A 19,195-nucleotide genomic window follows, 5' to 3' on the forward strand; every position below is an offset into this window, starting at 1 on the left:
TAAGGGCAAGATCCTTATTTTTCCTAGGTTGAGGCAAGGAAAACTCATAAGTCTGAATGGCACAAACTAACTCTTCTATCCTCATGGTATTAAGATCAGTGCATGATTCAATGCCAGTTACCTTCATTCTGAATCTTTCAGGGAGTGATCTCATAACTTTTCTAATAAGCTTAGTGTCAAAAACTTTCTTTCCTAGATTTATCACGGAATTTCTAATTTCACTAAGTTTACCGAAAAAATCATTGAATGTCTCATCCTCTAACATTTTAATATCCTCAAACTGAGAAACTAACATTTGAAGTTTTGAAGCTTTAACAAGATTAGTTCCTTCATATGTAGTTTCTAGGATCTCCCATGCATCCTTGGCACTATAACAATTTGAAATTCTGGAGAACTCAGTTTGTGAAATTGCCAAGCATATAGCATTCATAGCTTTGTCATTCACCATACAAGTTTGTTTTTCAACAATAGACCATTCAGCTATCGATTTCTCTGGAGCAGTAAATCCAGATTCAATGACATGCCAAACGTCTATGGATTTTAAGAAAAATCTCATACGGGACTTCCAATAGCCATAATTTGATCCATCAAAATTTGGCACAGTGTTAAGGGTTTGAGACATCTTAAACATGAAACAAGGATCACACTCAAGAATTAAATCCTTCACGGAGTGAACCTGCTCTGATACCAATTGAAAAATGCTTAATGAATAATTATCACAGTTTATGCGGAATTAATAGATATTTATCAACAAGCAAACAATCACCAAAATTAGTAAAAGCCAACACGAAGAATTTTGGTGACGAAGAGGAAACCTTTTAGAAAACGTTCTACAAGTAAAACCTCTCCGGAGCAGCCAAACCCAGGAAATCATTATCAAAAGATTATCCAGAGATTACAGATACTGGGAACACTTACAAACTGATGTAAGACCTTGACTCTGTAAGATCGACAAGCCTCCAACTCGTCTTCTCACTCACAATCTTCTTTAACGTGATTCTCCTTTACCGGACCCTTTCGATAGACTTCAATTAAGCACAATGAAACTAACACAAGTCCTCTACGAGGAATAATAAGGCTCACAATAATTGATCACTTAAGCACAGCCTCTGACGAACTCTAGGGTTCTAAAATTCGTACATCTCTCTCTCTTTATGAAGATGTATATATAGGTAAATATCTACCTAAATTAATAGGTAAATAATTGTACGTTTTACCTGCAAGTGCACAAGGTCAACATAGTAGTATATGGTGCAAGTACAGGATCATTCCCACGAGAATTGCTGAATTTTGTTTAAAAATAAATTCCTAAAGTAAAACAAAGATTGATTATTTAAGTGATGATAATAAAAGGTAGGGCTTTGATATCCACCACTAATTATATTTGGCTAATATAACAATATGCCAATGCTTTAATCATGTTATGCATATCTAATGTTTGTCAACCTAAGAGCATGGCGTATACACCTTACGCTATAGATTTCCCTAAGCAACGAGTTAGGCATGGCGTATACTCTAACTCTTTTATTTTCTACGTGATTTAGCATGGTGTATACTAAGTTGTTCCTTAGGAAAGCATATATTTTATGGAAATCGACAAACACATGAGGCCTAGGGCATGGCATATACTCCCGGTTCCCCATGTTGATTAACCCAAGAATCGCGGTGTGGATTCTTTTGTTACTTCTATTAAACCCAGGACTCGGCCATCCAAATTGATTGAACTAACTAGTTCATACCACATGCATATGTTGATCAGGCACACACATATGAGGAATTCATGCAAGCAGGTGTTAATCAGGTTAAATAGCACAACAAGATCATTACGAAGGTGCCAATATTGATATATTAACTAAACATAACTAGGGCTTCAATCAAGCCCTACTAATTAAATTAGCTACACATAAAATTGATGTTAAACATCTTCATAAAATAAAAGAAAAGAAAGGAAAAGAATAAACCCGAGCCTTGAACTTGAAGAGCTCCTATTCTTCTCCTTACAAAAGTATATCTATTCTAGAGGCTTAAGGGTCTATTTATAAGTTTTAGAAGTCCTTGACAGAGTAGTAAACCTAGGGATTTCTTAGGGTTTCAAAACCTATTACATTTGGGAGTCGGAAAACCCTAATATGGAAAGAATAATAATCTGGCAGCCACTTGATGTGTCTCCTGCGCACGGGTGTGATTGATCGCAACCCGTGTGTGCTCGATCCCAGGTTTGCGATCGATCCCTTTTCGTTATGCGCTTGATCGCTCATGGCCTGCTTCGTGCTGTGTCCTCTCTGGTACTGTGCTCGATCGCAAGTACCCTATGATCGATCGCAGTGTCAGGGAGCTCCATTTTTCCCATCTTCTCTCTTTGAGCCAAAATCATCCAAATTTACTTCATTTTCTTCCAAAAGCCAACAAAAGTATGAAAAACACAAAAATGAATTAAAATGACCTAATTAACTAAAACCAAAGGATTAAAACATGCAAATTAAGGGCTGAAAATATGAATATTTTAGCACTTAACAATATACTCCCAACAAAACCCTAGACTTGACACACTTAAAATCACGTTTTGGGGCGTAAAACTTACTGGGTGTCCAGACAAGTTAATGGGCCATCTGGACAGGGCCTTATGGAGCAGAAACAGAGTTTTCAAAACTGCTATCCAAACAGGGGGAGGGCCTATTTGGACAGGGCATGCAGAGGGTGAAAATCAGCAATCATCAGCAATTTGAAAATTTCGTCCGTCCTTGATTAATAGCTTCGATCGATAAGTGTTTGTGGTTCGATTGAGCTGAAATTTTACAGGGACGTTCATAACACATGAATCTACATTATGAACGGTTGAGATTTGATTCTGAACATTTTATACCAGTGTTTGAGCTTATGGATAGTAGCCTCTGCATTTTGGAACCAAATTAAGCCAACACAAATACTAACAATATTCATTAACATTAAATTGAAACCAAATAAAAAAAATAAAAAAATCAAACCTGATTGCATTACTCCTCATATCAATCACTAATGCCTTCGTGCTTGATTCTTGTATGCTCGTCTTTGGCGATTTTCTATTCTAATATATAGTTGGGGCAACATCTTGAAAAAAATATCATCAACATGTTGGTAGTAGCATATCCTCCATCTCTTCCAAAACATAAGAGGCCCAATAACAATCCCAAAGCCAAAAACAAATCCCAATTCAGCACTTAAGAATTTCCATTCAATTGCATTACCAGAATTCAAATGAGTTTCTTTAGATGTTGGAGGTGACGATCCCGACTCTCCAGGTGTGCATTTTTCTTTCAACGGAAAGCCACATAATCCTATGTTCCCTTCAAAGGAAGTTTCTGAAAATGTAGGAAATTGCTTGATCTGTGGAATCTTTCCCACCAATCGATTGAACGAAAGGTTGAGGACTGACAAGAAAATAAGACCATTTGCAAGTTGAACATGGATCTCACCAGTAAGCTCATTGCTTGACAAGTCTAATGACTCAAGATAAGTCAAATTTCCTAAAGATTTTGGGATTTGGCCTGTGAAAGCATTATGAGACAAGTTGAGTATAATTAGCGATTTGAGTTCTCCTAGTTCTTCAGGTATTGGCCCGTCAAAATTGTTGCATGAAAAATCAAGGGAAATGAAAATAGTTAAGATCTTCACTAGCTCCATCTGTAGACTTTTCATGGTAACAGATACCACATCTAGATAATAAATATGCCATGAATTATCTTCAATTCGGAGGTGATTGAGCTGAGAGGCCTCATTTTTATCATCCATTATTGCCTTCCAATCAAAAAAGTATTTTATTGGAAGCTTACCAGTGAAATTGTTTGCAGCAAGATCTACAATTTGAAGCATCGGCCAAGAGGCATTAGGCCCTGAACAATCAATGGGCCCGTAAAATTTATTAGATCGCAAAATAAAGACCTGCAACGTGGATATGTTGTTCAAGTAACATGGGAAGGCATCCTCAATGTGGTTGTTCCCAAGTTCTAAAACTTCCAAAGATGTGCATTTGGCCAGAGATTTCGGTAGCCTTCCTTGAAGTTGGTTTCCGTTGAGATTTAAACTTTGTAAGCTACAATTGCTTGGAAACATGTTAGAAATTGCGCCAATGAGATTGTTTCTCCTTAAATTCAGCACCCCTAGAGTCTTACTCATCTCAATTAAGCATTGGGGAACCGTGCCATTCAAGAAATTATCAGACAAATCTAGAGCAAAAAGTTGTGTAGCATTGCATATTGATCCAGGGATACTCCCATAGAATGTATTGTGTGAAAGAGACAAGAAGTTAACAACAGATAGGGAGTCACCAATGCTAGCTGGTATCATATAGCTGAAATTATTCAACGAGAAATCCAAGTATTTAGCATGTTTTGGGAAAACTGAGAGTTGCCCTTGGAGCATGTTGGAGCGAAGGTCTAGAAATGTCATAGAAGACAAGTTGAGTAAAGGCAAATCTCGAGTCTCCAGATAGTTATGAGAAAGATTCAATGACTGAAGTCTAGGAAGCTTCCAGATCCAATTGGGTATCTCTCCGTGGATCTGGTTGTCTGAAAGGTCTAGATTTAATAATCTGGATTGATTTATCAAGAAGTGATCCGGAAATGTTTTCAACTTGCAAGAAGCCAATCTTAAAACGACAATTTGGGAAAAGGAGGATGAATTAGTTCCATTGTATTCAATCACTAAGCTGTTGTGGGAAAGATCGAGATAAAAAAGATTTCTTAAGGTCCGAATAACATTAAGCTGCAAGGAGCCATTAAAGTTGTTTAAAGAAAGATCGAGTACCTTAAGACCTTGTAGTTGAAAGACAGACATAGGTATTGGCCCTTCCAAATTGTTGCGCCCCAAATTAAGGGTGTCTAATAGGTAAGAAGAAATAGTTGAAAATTCAGTGAGTTGACCAGAAAATCGGTTGTTGAAAAGTTGTAATTTCCGTAATGATGGAATGGAATACAAAGAAAGTGGAATACTCCCATTCAATGAATTGTAACTCAAGTCAAGAATCTCCAAATTCAGAAGTTCTTCCCACCAAGTGGAAGTAATCTCACCTGTTAAATTGTTTTTGGAAAGGCTTATTGTGGTCAAGTTCTTGACCATACTGAATGATGGAATTGATCCGCCGAAATTATTGTTTGACATGTCCAAATAAAGCAATCGAGTGAGGCTTGCCATTGACTTTGGGATTGATCCATTGAAATTGCAACCAGAAAGATTTATTACGGACAACATTTTCAGGTTAGCAATAGAATTTGGCAATGTCCCTGAAAAGTTTGTCTTACTAAGCACCAACGTTCGAAGAGATCCATTCGAAGAAAATTCGGGCAACGAACCCTGAAGTAGTTTATTACCTGATAAGTCAAGCATCTGTAGTGTTGGAATCTGGAAAATCTTTCTTGGAAATTTTCCTGTCAAATTAGCATAAGCGAAATCCAAGGACATCAAATTTTTGAAATTTGCAAAAATTTCTGGAACTGGAGCAGAAAAATTGTTATAATCCAAATGAATAATTGAGAGAGACTGAAGATTCAATATTGAGGAATCAAGAGGCCCTGAAAGGAGACAATTTGACAAGCTCAACACTGTAAGCTTTGGTACTGAAGATGATAAGGCCGGGCCCCACTCATACCCTTGCGCTGATATCTTTACACCATCAAGATAAAGTTCCATAAGGTTCGAAAGATTCTGAACCAACATATTTAGATTTGGATTCTCAAGTTGAAGTGCATGACTGTCAATGATTAAGTCATCGATAGATAAATCAAGACTAACCAACCTTGTCAAGCGTGAAATTGCAATTGGAATCTGTCCTGCAAAACCAGCATTGGATAGGTTTAAATAACTCAAGTTCGTCAACTTGTCAAACTCCGATGGAATTTCAGAATTCTCAAAGTTGTTATAAGCCAGACTCAGATTCTGGAGATACTCAAGCCTGAAGAGGCTGCTTGAATTGTCAAGTCCACTTGAGATGGATTCGTGGGTCAGATTGAGATAGATAACACGTCCGTCACTGCAAGTTACGCCTTCCCATGAACAACAATCGACACTTGGATTCCAGTGCACCAGTTTTGTGGATGAAGCACTGTCAAATACGAGGCTATGCTTCAATTGGAGCAACAAGCTAGGATTGCTGATTGCCAAGACATTTGCCAGACACCTCAGAGATACAGAAGCTAATGGAAAGTAGGCATATGGGCATCAAGAAATGCCATGAAAAGAGTAGAATTCTCATTGGATGCTGTAAAAAAAGACACCCACACAGTAATGAGTTGAAGAGTTAATTAATGAAATGACTGATGGGTTCAAGAGATCGAGTAAGACCGAAGAGTACATTACGTTTTGGGCTTGTAGCTGATGCATGTGTTGGCTGATAGATCGAATAGCACTCCGATTTGGCAGCTGAAAGTGTAGAAAAAGAGGCCGCAAAGGCTTAATTTTTGCTTCAACCGGAACGAACAATGATGACAGTTGATCTACGTGTCAATGAGTGCACATAAACTGGAATGCTAGCTACATATTATATAGCCGAAACACTAATCACTGAATCGGCAATACCGTTGGGTTTACGCCTTACGTACGGTTTGCTGGACTTCTCAAAAGGCCAGTACTCTGTAGTCATTAATGGCTGCAGCGTAGAAAATGAGATATGTTTGACCGTTGGGTTTACGTTTGCTTGACTTTTACTTTTGCTTGTATCATTCACATTTCACATTTGTTTACGTATATTTTAAGTAAAACGTTAATCAAAATTCACTTTATTTAATTTAGTTATTGAGTTTTAAAAGATACCATACATTCGATTATTTATTTTTTTCATTTATATCATTAACTTTTTTTTTAATAAGGATTGTATTTTTTCAAACATCCTATTTTTTGATTTTTGGGAAAAAAGAGACATGGAGAGAGAAATAGTAAGAGAAAATGTTGGGAAAAGATATGCGAAAGAGAAATAGTAGGAGAAAATTTTGGAAAAATAGAGATGTGGAGAGAGAAATAGTGTATTAATGAGATGAATGTGTGTACAGTGTACACTACATGTAGCAGTGCACCGTTCACAAATGTAACAAAAATATATTTTACATTTGATATACATAATCCGATGTAGAGAACGATTTTTTTAGTGTCTTACTTACCTATTTTTGTAATTGTGAGCGTTCTAATTGGATTCTGCCCCTTCCTCTCTCTATTTATTGCTTAGAAGAAAAAAAAGTTATGGTCCTAAAACAACATAGCCTGCATTAACTTAATTAGAGTTGGACTATTATTTTGTCTTGCTCAATAGACCTAAACAACGTACATTTAACATGTACATACGTGCATGGCTTCAACCTACATTTAACTTAATTGTTGGGAAAGAAAGCCCACGAGGCTTCAGCGTTGGGTTTACGCCTCTCCAAGTCAAACTCCTCCGTCTTCTTTGCATATACCATTAACATATTATTACTTTAATAACTTTAAAGTAATAAGGATCTATCTACTATAAATAATTAAGTTAATGAGCACAATGTAGTCTTAGGGGCCATTCAAAGTGGTACGGTAGACATAGATGTTTAACACTTGAAGTCAATATCTCGGATTAGGATTCCCTAAAATTACAGAATTTAGGCTTTTTAGGCATTTGAAATATGTCACCTATTAAAAATGTGGCATGTTATCAAAGCAACTAAAAAGAAATTGTTTCTCAAAAGTGCTTTTCTTCATTTTTACGAGATATTTCTTCTCCAGTTCTTCATAAAATTAAAACACAGTTTTTTGCTCTTAAAAATGGCATAAATTTCATAATTTGATAATCTCAGTCTAATGATGGTTTTTGCGTGACATTAAATATCTTTACAACAAAAATCATACTCAACTAATTATTAATGGATACCCAACAATTTCGTAGAAAATGAGGCTAATTCCGCGTTTGGTTTACGGTATACATGACTTTTCAAAACGCTATGGACGCGTTTTTGGTCAGAAACCTCTGGTTCTAGATCGATGATCGGTAGTTGCGTCATTTCCACGAAAACAAATACAAGAGTGGTTTGCTTGAACTTGAAAGTCTTCCAATTAAGTTTCCATGCAGACCTAGACGCATTGAACGCATTTTATTTTGAAAAGCTTTTTGGTCTTTAAAAATTATAAATATCTTTATTTGACTAAATAGCTTTTTTCTACTGTTAATTACCTCCGGCTTCATCCAAAAATATAAGTATATAACAAATATAGAGATAACTTCGCTTGAACTATCACGTGTTTTAAAAGTTTTTTCATCTCCCAAACTTTCAATTTGATACAATTGACCCCCCTTTGTCAATCTTTTTTGTTAAACCCTAACAGAAATCACTAAAAAGACCAAATTACCCTTAAATTTACATTTTTTTAAAAAAAAAAATTTCAATTTGAAATTAAGGGTAAATTATGAATTTTAAAAAAGTTTTAGGGGTATAAATGTCATTTTATCATTTTTAACGTCCAAAAATTGACGGGAAGGGGTAGATTGTAACAAATTGAAAGTTCGGGGAGGAGGGGGCCTAGGTCTTTTCAAATTGTGTGGTAATTTAGGAGTCTTTTATGAAGTTTCTTCTCAAATAAATTAATGATTGGCTTTTCAAGTGCCTGATCGGCAACTGTGGGTTTGGGGCTTTGGAGTGCGGCAGGGTTGGGTACCAGCCACCCGTCACGTTAGCAAAGTTCTCACTAAACAGCTTCAAAGGGTTGGACTTCTACGACGTGAGCGTGGTCAACGGGTTCAACCTCCCAATCCTCGTTGTGCCTGAAGGTATGAGCTAAGGAACATGTGGCACTACTGGGATGGAACATGATCATCTCTAGTTCATTTGAATTGAAGAATATCTAGTTAGTTATATATGATGGATAATTTTGTATTTTCACTTTTTGAGAGGACAAAAATACTCTTCCAATATAGGTAACTGAATATTCTCCAGTTAATTTAAACTGGAGATGATCCTAATTCTACTGGGATTGGGTGCTTTATGGACCTGAACGACGCGTGCCCCAAAGTTCCTTTGTTTCCATGAGCTTTAGAGTTTACCTTTTTCTAAATATTCTTTCTTAAAAGATTTTTCTACATTTTTTATTTGCATTTAATATATTTTTTTATACTTAATATTGTTTTTATACTTGTGCTTTTCGATTTATTTCCTTAATAAGCTAAACTCAATCTTCATGGAATCATGTATGTGTGTGTATATATATAATTTGAAAGTTAACTTAGGTTTCTCTTGGCCTCCCCCTCATCCATGTATGTATTTATAATTATACAAATGAGATTGACATTGTTTGAAACATTATTGTTAATTCAATTAGTGTATGCAAAATATTTGATATTAAAAAAGTTTGTTCTTATATTAACTATTCATGATTAATGATTTCATGTGCACAATTTGTTTCCTATAGTTTTAGCAGCTACTCTACAAATAGGAGGCATTTTATAAAGATGAATAGGTTTTGTCTTTGCAATTTTATTTTTTTTCCAATTTAGAAGTAGAACCTAATTAGGACCTATTGTTCCGCCAACCTATGATACCATGTGTTGCCCGGATATGGTTTTATTTAATTCTATTTTAAACCTATTTTTTTTGCCATTATGTTTTTTATCTTTTACTTTTTTAGGGGGAGAAATTAAGCTGACACGCATTTAACAAAGACACCACCAAACAACTATTTGTGACATGTGACCTTCACAAATTATCATTTCATTGCAATCTATGATCTAATGGATGATTAAATGCGCACAATGAATTGAAAGTTTGAAGAGGTACAGTGCCACGAAATGAAAATTTGAGGGTGTATTTGCAAATGGTTGTATAGGTCAATTTAGACACTTGAAGTCCAATGATGTAGCACAAATTTATATCGTCATGGGTATATTGATCAGTGAAAAGTTCTCACAAACTAATGCCACCAAACCAAGGTCGGTTTCACTTCGTCTTGGTTTCAGTCAGGAAATTTGAACCAGACAGGGCTGTTGGCACTGGATTTACCAGGGTCTGAAATCATATTATAGGCCCTTAGAAAAATGAAAGGGACAAAAAAATAATGATAAAAAAAGAAGACAGCATACTGGATTGGAAACACTTTTTAAATTTGGGCTTATTTGGTTTCCCTTTGGTTGTCAAACCTGCAGTCACACCCATGGTTGGCAGAGTCGGAAAGAGAACAACTCTGCAGGCTGATGGACTCCCAGAAGCTTTCCTTAGAAGCATGCACCCATGCTGCACAGAATGAGAGGCTTCCTCTTGGAATAGTTGTTCAAGTTCTCTTCTTTGAGCAGCTTCAGCTCAGGAAATCCATTGCAGGCTGCTTTCTGGTTTCAGATAATCTTGATGGATCAAGACAGTTAAGTAGTGGGATTGCTGCCTCTAATGAAGGAGGAGGAGGAGGAGGAGGAGGCTGGGCCACCGCCGTGAGGGAGAATCAGGTTTTCACATCATCGATCTTAACCAAATATGATATAGACATGGATGGAAGAAAGTGTAATGTGTTTCTTGTAACTGAAGCAAGGCTCTCTCTCTCTCTCTCTCTCTGTGTACTATTTTACCTTTCTTGAAGGGCTTGATGGATAAGAGTTTGCCACTGAGTTGCTTCACATACTTCTGGTGTGTGTTGTGATTTGGTTGAGTAAACTGACCATGCAAAATAATATGTTTATGAGTCTTAATTTACTTCATAAACATACTTATTCGCCCGAATGCGTTTAAACTTTGTTTCTAAATCATATGTTTATGAATTTTAGTTTACTGCATTTTTAGATTTTTTTTTTTCCTATTTAATGTGGGGAGGGGGGGAAAAGGGGGATTATAAATAAAAAACAAACATGACAGAGCTTTTTTAAGAATAGTCGGAAATTGGTCAAAGAAATGATTTGGCCTATCAAACGACCTAATACCAGTGATGAAGGCGGTTAAAGATGGCAACATTCCATAAACGGCACAAAACCTATAAGGATTATCAGTTCTATTTAGTTGTGGAGTCGATTGTATGCTGCCGTTCTTCTCTAACCTTGAGTAAAGGCTATCACTCCCCCCACCCTGACTTCTGGTCAGCCATGTAATACGAACATTGTTTTTTGGAAGTTAAGAAAATTCAACAAGGTTTCCCTCTTCCATATATAAAACTTTGAAGTTGAGTAATATTATCAATTTTGAATAAATTGGATGCATCCAACAATAAATTTGTCTTAATAATGTATTCATATTGAGTGCATAAGTAGGACAGGATATTCATTTCCGGCTGGGTGAATAGAGCTTTATAATTATGAGTTTCATCTATTTACCTATGAACTTTCTTACCATAAAACTGGACATTGAGGAAGAACTTTAGTTGTACCTTTTGACACAAAATGGAGTACCATTAGATTCGAATTATTGCATGGGGAATGAAATTGGAAATATAACACCGAATGGGAGTAAAATGCATGTCCTAACGTATTATGAGAAATTGAAGATAAAAAATGTAGGACAACCTTCCACTGCTGGGGGTAGCTGGAATGACAATCCTCCGGTAGTGGGTGGTTGCTCCCTTGTAACACTCTTGAAATTAATTAATTGGGAAATAACTCGATTGTCTCCCTAAACTCTTTTACCAAGTAAATAAGTTCAAATATATCCTCTACTCATCAAAAAGAGATTAATAAGTGTAGCACCCCACCCCATTGACATACAATATTGTCCGCTTTTGGTTCCCCCGAATCAGACTTCCTAGGAGGCCATCTATCCTGGTACTACTTTCGCATAAGCTTGCTTAATTACAGAGTTTTGATGAGATCATGACCATCATGACTTTAAAACATGTTGTTGATATAAAGCGTGTAAGTATACATATAAGCACATATCCATTTTCATACCCAGGCGATGTGAGACGCCACACTAAGCAGCATAAGTATATGACTTCTCTTTTATTATTATAATCATAGCATTTACTAAGAGTCACATATTAACTAAAATCACTACATTATACTTATCATTGCTAAAAAGAATATCTATGCTAAACCTTAATACACAAGTACATCTCAAAACACTAAGTTTGGAACATCACCCAAAAGTACTAATTACCATGAGCAGCCTGCAAAATTCTACAATAAGTCCTCAAAAAGACTAAATCAATATTGTTATGTCAAATGTCTGCATCTGCCTCAAGATCCTTATTACCAAAAACCTAGTTGGCTTCTCTGTAAAAAAATTTTGTGTTTTCCAGTCAGTTTTCCTCCAGAGTGAGTGTGAGAGAGTGTCTTGGAGGAGGAGTCTTCTTGGTCTTTTGTGGTTTAAAGGAGGTAACTTTCCTAGCCCAACTCATGTTATTAGTTGTTGTTTTACTATTTGGTTTGTTTTCGTAGCATATCTTGTAGATTTTAAGCCTTTAGGTGGTTTTTGTTGGCTTTAACACTAGCTTAATAATGAATTAGTGGATTGATAATGTTGGACGCATCTTTTTTGCATGAGTGCATTATTGTGGTTTAGGACTTTGTTTTGGATCATGTTAATACCTTAGGACCTACCGAGAGAAGGTTTTGTTGGTTTTTGGTTCAAAATGAGTTTCTGCCGATCACCGAACGTTCAACTCTCATCTAGACGAATGTTTGATGTTGTGACCAAATGTTCAACCTCTTCTGTTGGAACGTTCGATGGTCAGACAGTAAGCCTATTCTAAGCATATTAGAATTTAGAGCTTGTTTTAGCTCGGGTTTAGAACTAATTGTGGGTCATTTCTTAGATTTTGAGGTTGTAGAGCCTCATGAGGTCTTGGTAGAGGAAGCCTATGACTCAAGTGAGTAAAACTCACACAGATACTTGTTATTATTTTCTTCCCGCATAACATGGTTATTTTATATATCAAACGTGTATGTTTACAACTCACATAAAATGTATCAAATGCATTTTACCCCTCAAAAGTTTTACCTCATTTTCAATTTAGCCTCAAATGTTTAAAAATTGGCATTGTACCATAACAAAGTATCTAAAATTTGCAATGTGAGCTATCCATCAATAATTTCCATTCTCTTTTGGGAAAATTATTAAAAATAACTAACTGTCTCTATATTTTTGACCAAAAAAAAAAAAAAAGAAAAGGAAAAAACTTGAGGGCAGTTGTAGCCACCCCTTTGGGGGGTGGCCAATTTAGCTAGATTGGGTGGTCATTTGGGGTGGCCGATCCAAAGGGTTTGGAGTATTTTTGGCCACCCCCATTTTGGCCTCTTGGTAGGCCTTCCCCATAGGCTGTGGGGGCAATCCGACCAGACCCATGGCCAAAGGGGGTGGCTACGACCACCCCTAAATTGTTTTTTTTTTTTTTTTTGTTTTTAAGTTAATTAGGGTTATTTTTGGAATTCTGCCCAAAAAATAAGGGACAAATTTAGGAAGTTCAGACAAAAAAATGCACGTGAGCAAATTTTTTTCAAATTAGACAAAAATGGCTAACAGATGGGCCATATTATGAATTTTTGATACTTTGTTGGGGTATATTGCCAATTTTGAAACATTGGAGGCTAAATGAAAAATGAGGAGAATTTTTTTTTTTTTTTTTTGGGGGTAAAGTGCATTTTTGTAACGCCCCGATATTTGAGCTAGCAAAATCGTAAGCGAAAACTCTCGTTTCCACGTGACGTTATTATATCAGAGATACAATCTTACATCGGAATTTTTTTTTTATTATTTTTTTTTAACTTTTTTATAATTCTATAACTTAGGAATAACTTGCACAACATACATGAGCTGACTGAAATACCTCGAGGTAATATATTATTTGTTAGGTTTTAATTTGGCCTTAGTCAATGATATTTCGTGTAATTCTTGTGTTTAAAACTTTGGGGAATAGCACTTAGGCTTTTAGGGATTTTGGAAGAGCTTTCTGTTTTCCCATCACGAACCTTGTTAGAACGGGACATGTAACAGGACTGAGCTAAGAACCCACTGTTTCCTCGTTAGAAGTTCCGTTAGGACGAGACATGTAACGGGAAGTTACTATTTCCTCGTCAGGAATTGCATCAGGACGGGACATGTAACGGGATTAAGGTTGAAGCTACTGTTTTCTCGTCAGGAGTTGTGACAAGACGAGGATGTAATGGGGTTGAACTTGAAGCTATTGTTTCCTCGTCAGGACGGGACATGTAATGAGACCAATGTTGGACTTCCTGTTTTCTCATCAGATGGTGCGTTTGGACGGGACATGTGACGAAGATATATGACATTTGTTCTTACCGTCATAACGGAACTGCTTTCCCATTAAGACGTGAATTTCTCAGATATGTTATTTTGTTCATCCCGTCTTAACGAGAAATATGTCCCGTTAGGAAGTGAAGAGTAAAATGTTTGTCTATAAAATTATTTTATTGTCACTTTTCATTGTAGACTTTTTGGGAAGATTTTTCTCTGTACAGTCTCAAAGTTTTCTCTTCGGGTGCTGTGTCTCAGGAGTGTTTGTTCAAAAGAGGACGTGACAGAGATGCGGGCTGTCCTTTGCTCTTGACTTAGCGTGTTGCCTTTTTCAAACTCCAAATAAGGAGTGCATTTTTAAAAATACACAATTTTAAAGGCCTAACTGTAATTTTACCAAACGCTTAATTATATTTTTAAAAATCTTATTTTCATTAGTTGTGATTTAAAAACGCTATTTTTTTAAATCGCACATTTAAAATTGAACTGTAATTTGCTATAGTTGTCAACACTATAAACTTGAACTCTGGTTTAGCAGCTCAGAATACTTCTAGACTGATCATGAGCTTCATTGGCATCAGATCCTTACAAAATTGATAGGAAAACTTTTAGATAAATTATACGAATTCCTTTAATTTAATCAGTGAGCCAACCAACCATTCCTACAACATTAGTGTTAGGTTTTATGTTGAACAATTTGGTGTAATTCTAATTTGGTTAGTTTTTAACTTGATATTGATACATGACATAACTCATAAATATATGTTGTGGCAGCAACAGCATCAGAGCACCAATAAAGTGTAAAAAACCATCATCTCTATGATTTATGAAGAACCACACAACTCATGATGAAATTAAAAAAATACAATACATACATACCACTAATTGAGATACAAATTAAAGTAGTATCCGTATCCCAATGAACATTTTATGTAACCATTAGAATTACACATTTGATGAGCGTAGAGTAATATTACAAATCTTACACCAAAAGTCGACTACTAATCATATCATATACATATATAAGCTGAATCACTCTAAAAAATGCCTTAATATTGCGACATGTGACGTGAACCCTTTTTATTTTAATGCTAAACCAGTTTTTTAAGACATAATTTGTGAACCGGTTTTTTAAGAGTGAACCGGTTTTTACTTGAAAAATCGGTTCATTAAATTAGCGTAATTAATGGTATTTAATTATATTTGAAGAGTTTTCCACATATAAATTATTCAATAAATTAAGTATTACTAATGTCAAAATCAAATATGGAAACAAATAATACAAATCAAATTATATATTATTATGTTTAATCACTTTAATATGTATATAACATAATATTATATGTTATAGTTGAATTAGATGAACTAAATGATAGGAGGTAGAAACAAAATAAAAAAAAAAATTCTATTGCATTATTTTTGTTTTTTTTTAATATATAATTGTATAGGTTGTCGGATTTTTACTCAACATAATGATTAGGTATTTATTTTTGATTTCATTAGCAAAAATAATCTTTATTAATAATATATATATACACACACATATGATTAGCATCTTATGAGTAATTATATATTCGATGTCCAAACCAAAGTGTAAAATCACAACGGTCATCTTGAGGCTTATTTTGCTTAGTGTCCACTAGTTTATAAAATTGTTAATTGTTCGATATAACATGCTTCTTATTTAATATTTTCTCGAGACCTTTTCGCCTATGAGATTTTTTGTTTATTTGTATGATTTACCTGGATTTTCAGATATTTTTTTAAAGTACTTTTTATGCTTTTTTTTTTTTTCAAAAATTTATTTGATTATTATACAAAAAAAGAACTTCGAAACACCTAAGAGATAATTAAGATTGAATATAATGTGGGATGCTTATTTGATTGCATTGTTGATTGAAAGATTTTTTTATTATTTTGCTAGTACTTTTTTTAAGGCTCATAATTATATGGGTTTTATAATTTGTATGAAATTTAATAAGTATAACATTAATAATATAAATGATTCTTACTAACTTTCTATTAATGCTTTGATAATCACAATCCAAGTTTTCTTTTCGCTATTTTTTTTCTTATTTTTCATTTTAAACTATACATATGGGAACAATGATTTTAACATGTTTTAATTTATATGAATTAAACTAATTAAAGTTAAAGGCCTTATGATATATAGTAAAATTTTATGGGACTTATACATTTATACAATGTTCTGTGTATGATTGTGTGTCATTATGTTGAGTAATATATTGGTGTATAACCTTTAGTATGTCTTTTTATTTAAAAGAGCGTGATAGTTTTTATTTTTTTTTATTTTTTATTTTTACAACCTATAATGAAAAGTTCGATAGAGATGTGTTTAAATTTTGAAATTAAACTATAACAAAGAATCTCGCGCATATTCTTTTTATAACCCAAGTAAATTTTTGAATGTTCATAATTTGAGTTTTATTTGTGTTAAAATCTAATAAGTATTACATCAACAATATTAGAGATTTTTTATAATTTTATATTAATATTTTGATTAAGCAAAATTCAAGTTTTCCTCTGGCAATTATGAAAAGTAAATTTCATAATACTTAAAAAAAGTACGATTATAATATTTTTAAATTTTATAATTAAATTGTAATGGGTTATAAGCTAGTATATAATAGTAACCAAGGCAAGTACTGTGACACCATGATCAGTTAGTTTGGCTTTCGCATCCCATCAGCCTCTTATAAGTCACCTGGAAATCCACAATCAAAAAGTCATTAACATTAATTCACATCCAATTTCATGGATATATATATATTCATTAATGTTATATTGAAAGAAAAAAGGAAGAAGAAAGAAATCAAACATGATTGCATTACTCCTCATGTCAATTACTAATGCCTTCGTGCTTCATTCTTGTGAGCTCGTCTTTGACGATTTTCTATTCTAATATATAGCTAGGCGAACATTTTTAAAAAAATGTCATCTATATGGTTATAGTAGCATATCCTCCAACTCTTTGATTAGAAAATATATATATATATATATATTCTCCACCTCTTCCAAAGCATAAGAGGCCCAATAACAATCCTAAAGTCGAAAACAAATCCCAATTAAGCACATAAGAATTTTCAATCAATTGCATTACCAGAATTCAAATGAGTTTCTTTACATGTTGGAGGTGATGATCCCGACTCTCCACATATGCATGCATTTTTCTTTCAACGGAAAGCCACATAATCCTATGTTCCCTTCGTAAGAAGTTTATGAAAATGTAGCAAATTAATTGCTTGATTTGTGGAATCTTTCCCACCAATCGATTGAACGAAACGTTGAGAACTGATAGGAAAATAAGGCCATTTGGAAATTGAACAGGGATCTCACCAGTAAGCTCATTTCTTGACAAGTCTAATGACTCAAGATAAGTCAAATTTGCTAATGATTTTGTGAGTTGGCCTGTGAAAGCATTATGAGACAATTTGAGTTCTCCTACTTCTTTAGGTATTGGCCAATCAAAATTATTCCATGAAAAGTCAAGGGAAATGAAGATAGTTAAGATCTTCATCAGCTCCATTTGTAGACTTTTCATGGTAACAAATACCACATCTTGGTAATAAATATGCCATGAAATCGGAGGTGATTGAGCTGAGATTTGCCCTTATTTTTATCACCATTATTGCCTTATGTTGAGACAGTTATCAACCCTGGTAGCAACTGGATTCCAAAGTCTGCTAAGAACGAAAAAGGATCAGTAGTGACAGACCGCGAAAAGGGGGGTGTGGTGGTTGTACCACCTTCGATGCCTGAGTGAAAGTTTGATTATGACAAGAGTAATAAAGAAATAGTGAATAATAATAACTGAGAATAATAAGAGTAAGAGATGAGTACGTATCTGTACCATAGGTGGCTCCTCCTTTTATAGAGGCTGTAAGTAGGTGAACTCTAGTGGGACTCTCACTTGACTCCCATGATTCGTGGGAGTGGTTGAAACAGTAGATCATCCTTTAAGATAATATGATAGATTCAAGTGGATAGGATATTATATATTTAGACTTCTTTTGGGAGATATTCAGTGGGTTATTCTCTGATTTGGGTTGTAACTCCCAAATTGAGTTGTTTGGAGAGTGATCATACCCCCTTGATTATAGGGATACGTGATTCTGCATGCCACCTGTTGAGATATGGTGCATAACTGCACGATTAATTGTGGGTTTGATATGATTGAGTGATTGTGTTTGGACTTCATGAGCTTTGGGCTTTAGGGTCTTGATATCCTAGCGAGCCATAGGCCTTTTGGTTTGGGCTTTAGGATATATTTTGTATCAACACCTTCCAATCAAAAAAGTATTTATTGGAAGCTTACCAGTGAAATTGTTTGCAGCTAGATCTGCAATTTGAAGCATCAACCAAGAGGCATTAGGCCCTAAACAATCAATAGACCCGTAAAATTTATTAGATCGCAAAACAAAGACTTGCAATGTGGATATGTTGTTCAAGTAACATGGGAAGGTATCCTCAATGTGGTTGTTCTCAACTTCTAAAACTTCCAAGGGTTAATAACTTTTTTGGTACCTGAGTTTTCACTTTTTTATTTTTTTCCCCCTGAGTTTTAAAACATGACAAATCTAGTACCTAACCTATGGGGAAAAGACAAAAACAATACCTCCGTTAGTTCCGTCAGTCCTACTTAACGGGTTTAGTAGGAAAATCAACAAGGAAAGCTTGGAACTAGTCTCTGAAATTACCCGAAAGAACTTGGACATGTAATAGCGTCTGAAATAAAAATAAATTCTTGTCAACTCGGCAACACATTCTTTCCCTTGTTTTCTAGGCACCCAAACAGAGGTAGCTCGTTTTTTTTTTTTTTTTTTTAATTTTTTAATTTTTAATTATTTTTACTTTTTAGGATTCCAAGCTTTCCTTGTTGATTTTCCTACTAAACCCGTTAAGTAGGACATACGGAACTAATGGAGGTATTGATTTTGTCTTTTCCCCATAGGTTGGGTACTAGATTTGTCATGTTTTAAAACTTAGAGGGAAAAAAATAAAAAAGTGAAAACTCAGGTACCGAA

General features: G+C 34.8%; 1 protein-coding gene across 1 annotated transcript; it reads right to left on the bottom strand.

Annotated features, from left to right (window-relative positions):
• Positions 1 to 3,012: 3,012 nt before the first annotated feature.
• On the bottom strand, positions 3,013 to 6,613 carry LOC132169509 (receptor-like protein 34). The gene is made up of 2 exons (XM_059580537.1): positions 6,550 to 6,613; positions 3,013 to 6,167 (listed from the first exon to the last, which is right to left on the bottom strand). Exons 1-2 carry the CDS (start codon positions 6,611 to 6,613, stop codon positions 3,013 to 3,015), a joined length of 3,219 nt encoding a protein of 1,072 aa, XP_059436520.1.
• Between the last annotated feature and the right edge of the window lie 12,582 nt (positions 6,614 to 19,195).

Source organism: Corylus avellana, chromosome ca2, assembly GCF_901000735.1.
Source record: "Corylus avellana chromosome ca2, CavTom2PMs-1.0".
NCBI lineage: Eukaryota > Viridiplantae > Streptophyta > Magnoliopsida > Fagales > Betulaceae > Corylus > Corylus avellana.

Bases quoted from the DNA above. Each gene is read 5' to 3' on its own strand.
- LOC132169509 (XM_059580537.1), bottom strand. From the start codon at position 6,613: ATGACTACAGAGTACTGGCCTTTTGAGAAGTCCAGCAAACCGTACGTA. The intron at 6,168-6,549 runs GTATTGCCGATT...ACTTTCCATTAG, and splicing joins CGTAAGGCGTAAACCCAACG to CTTCTGTATCTCTGAGGTGT.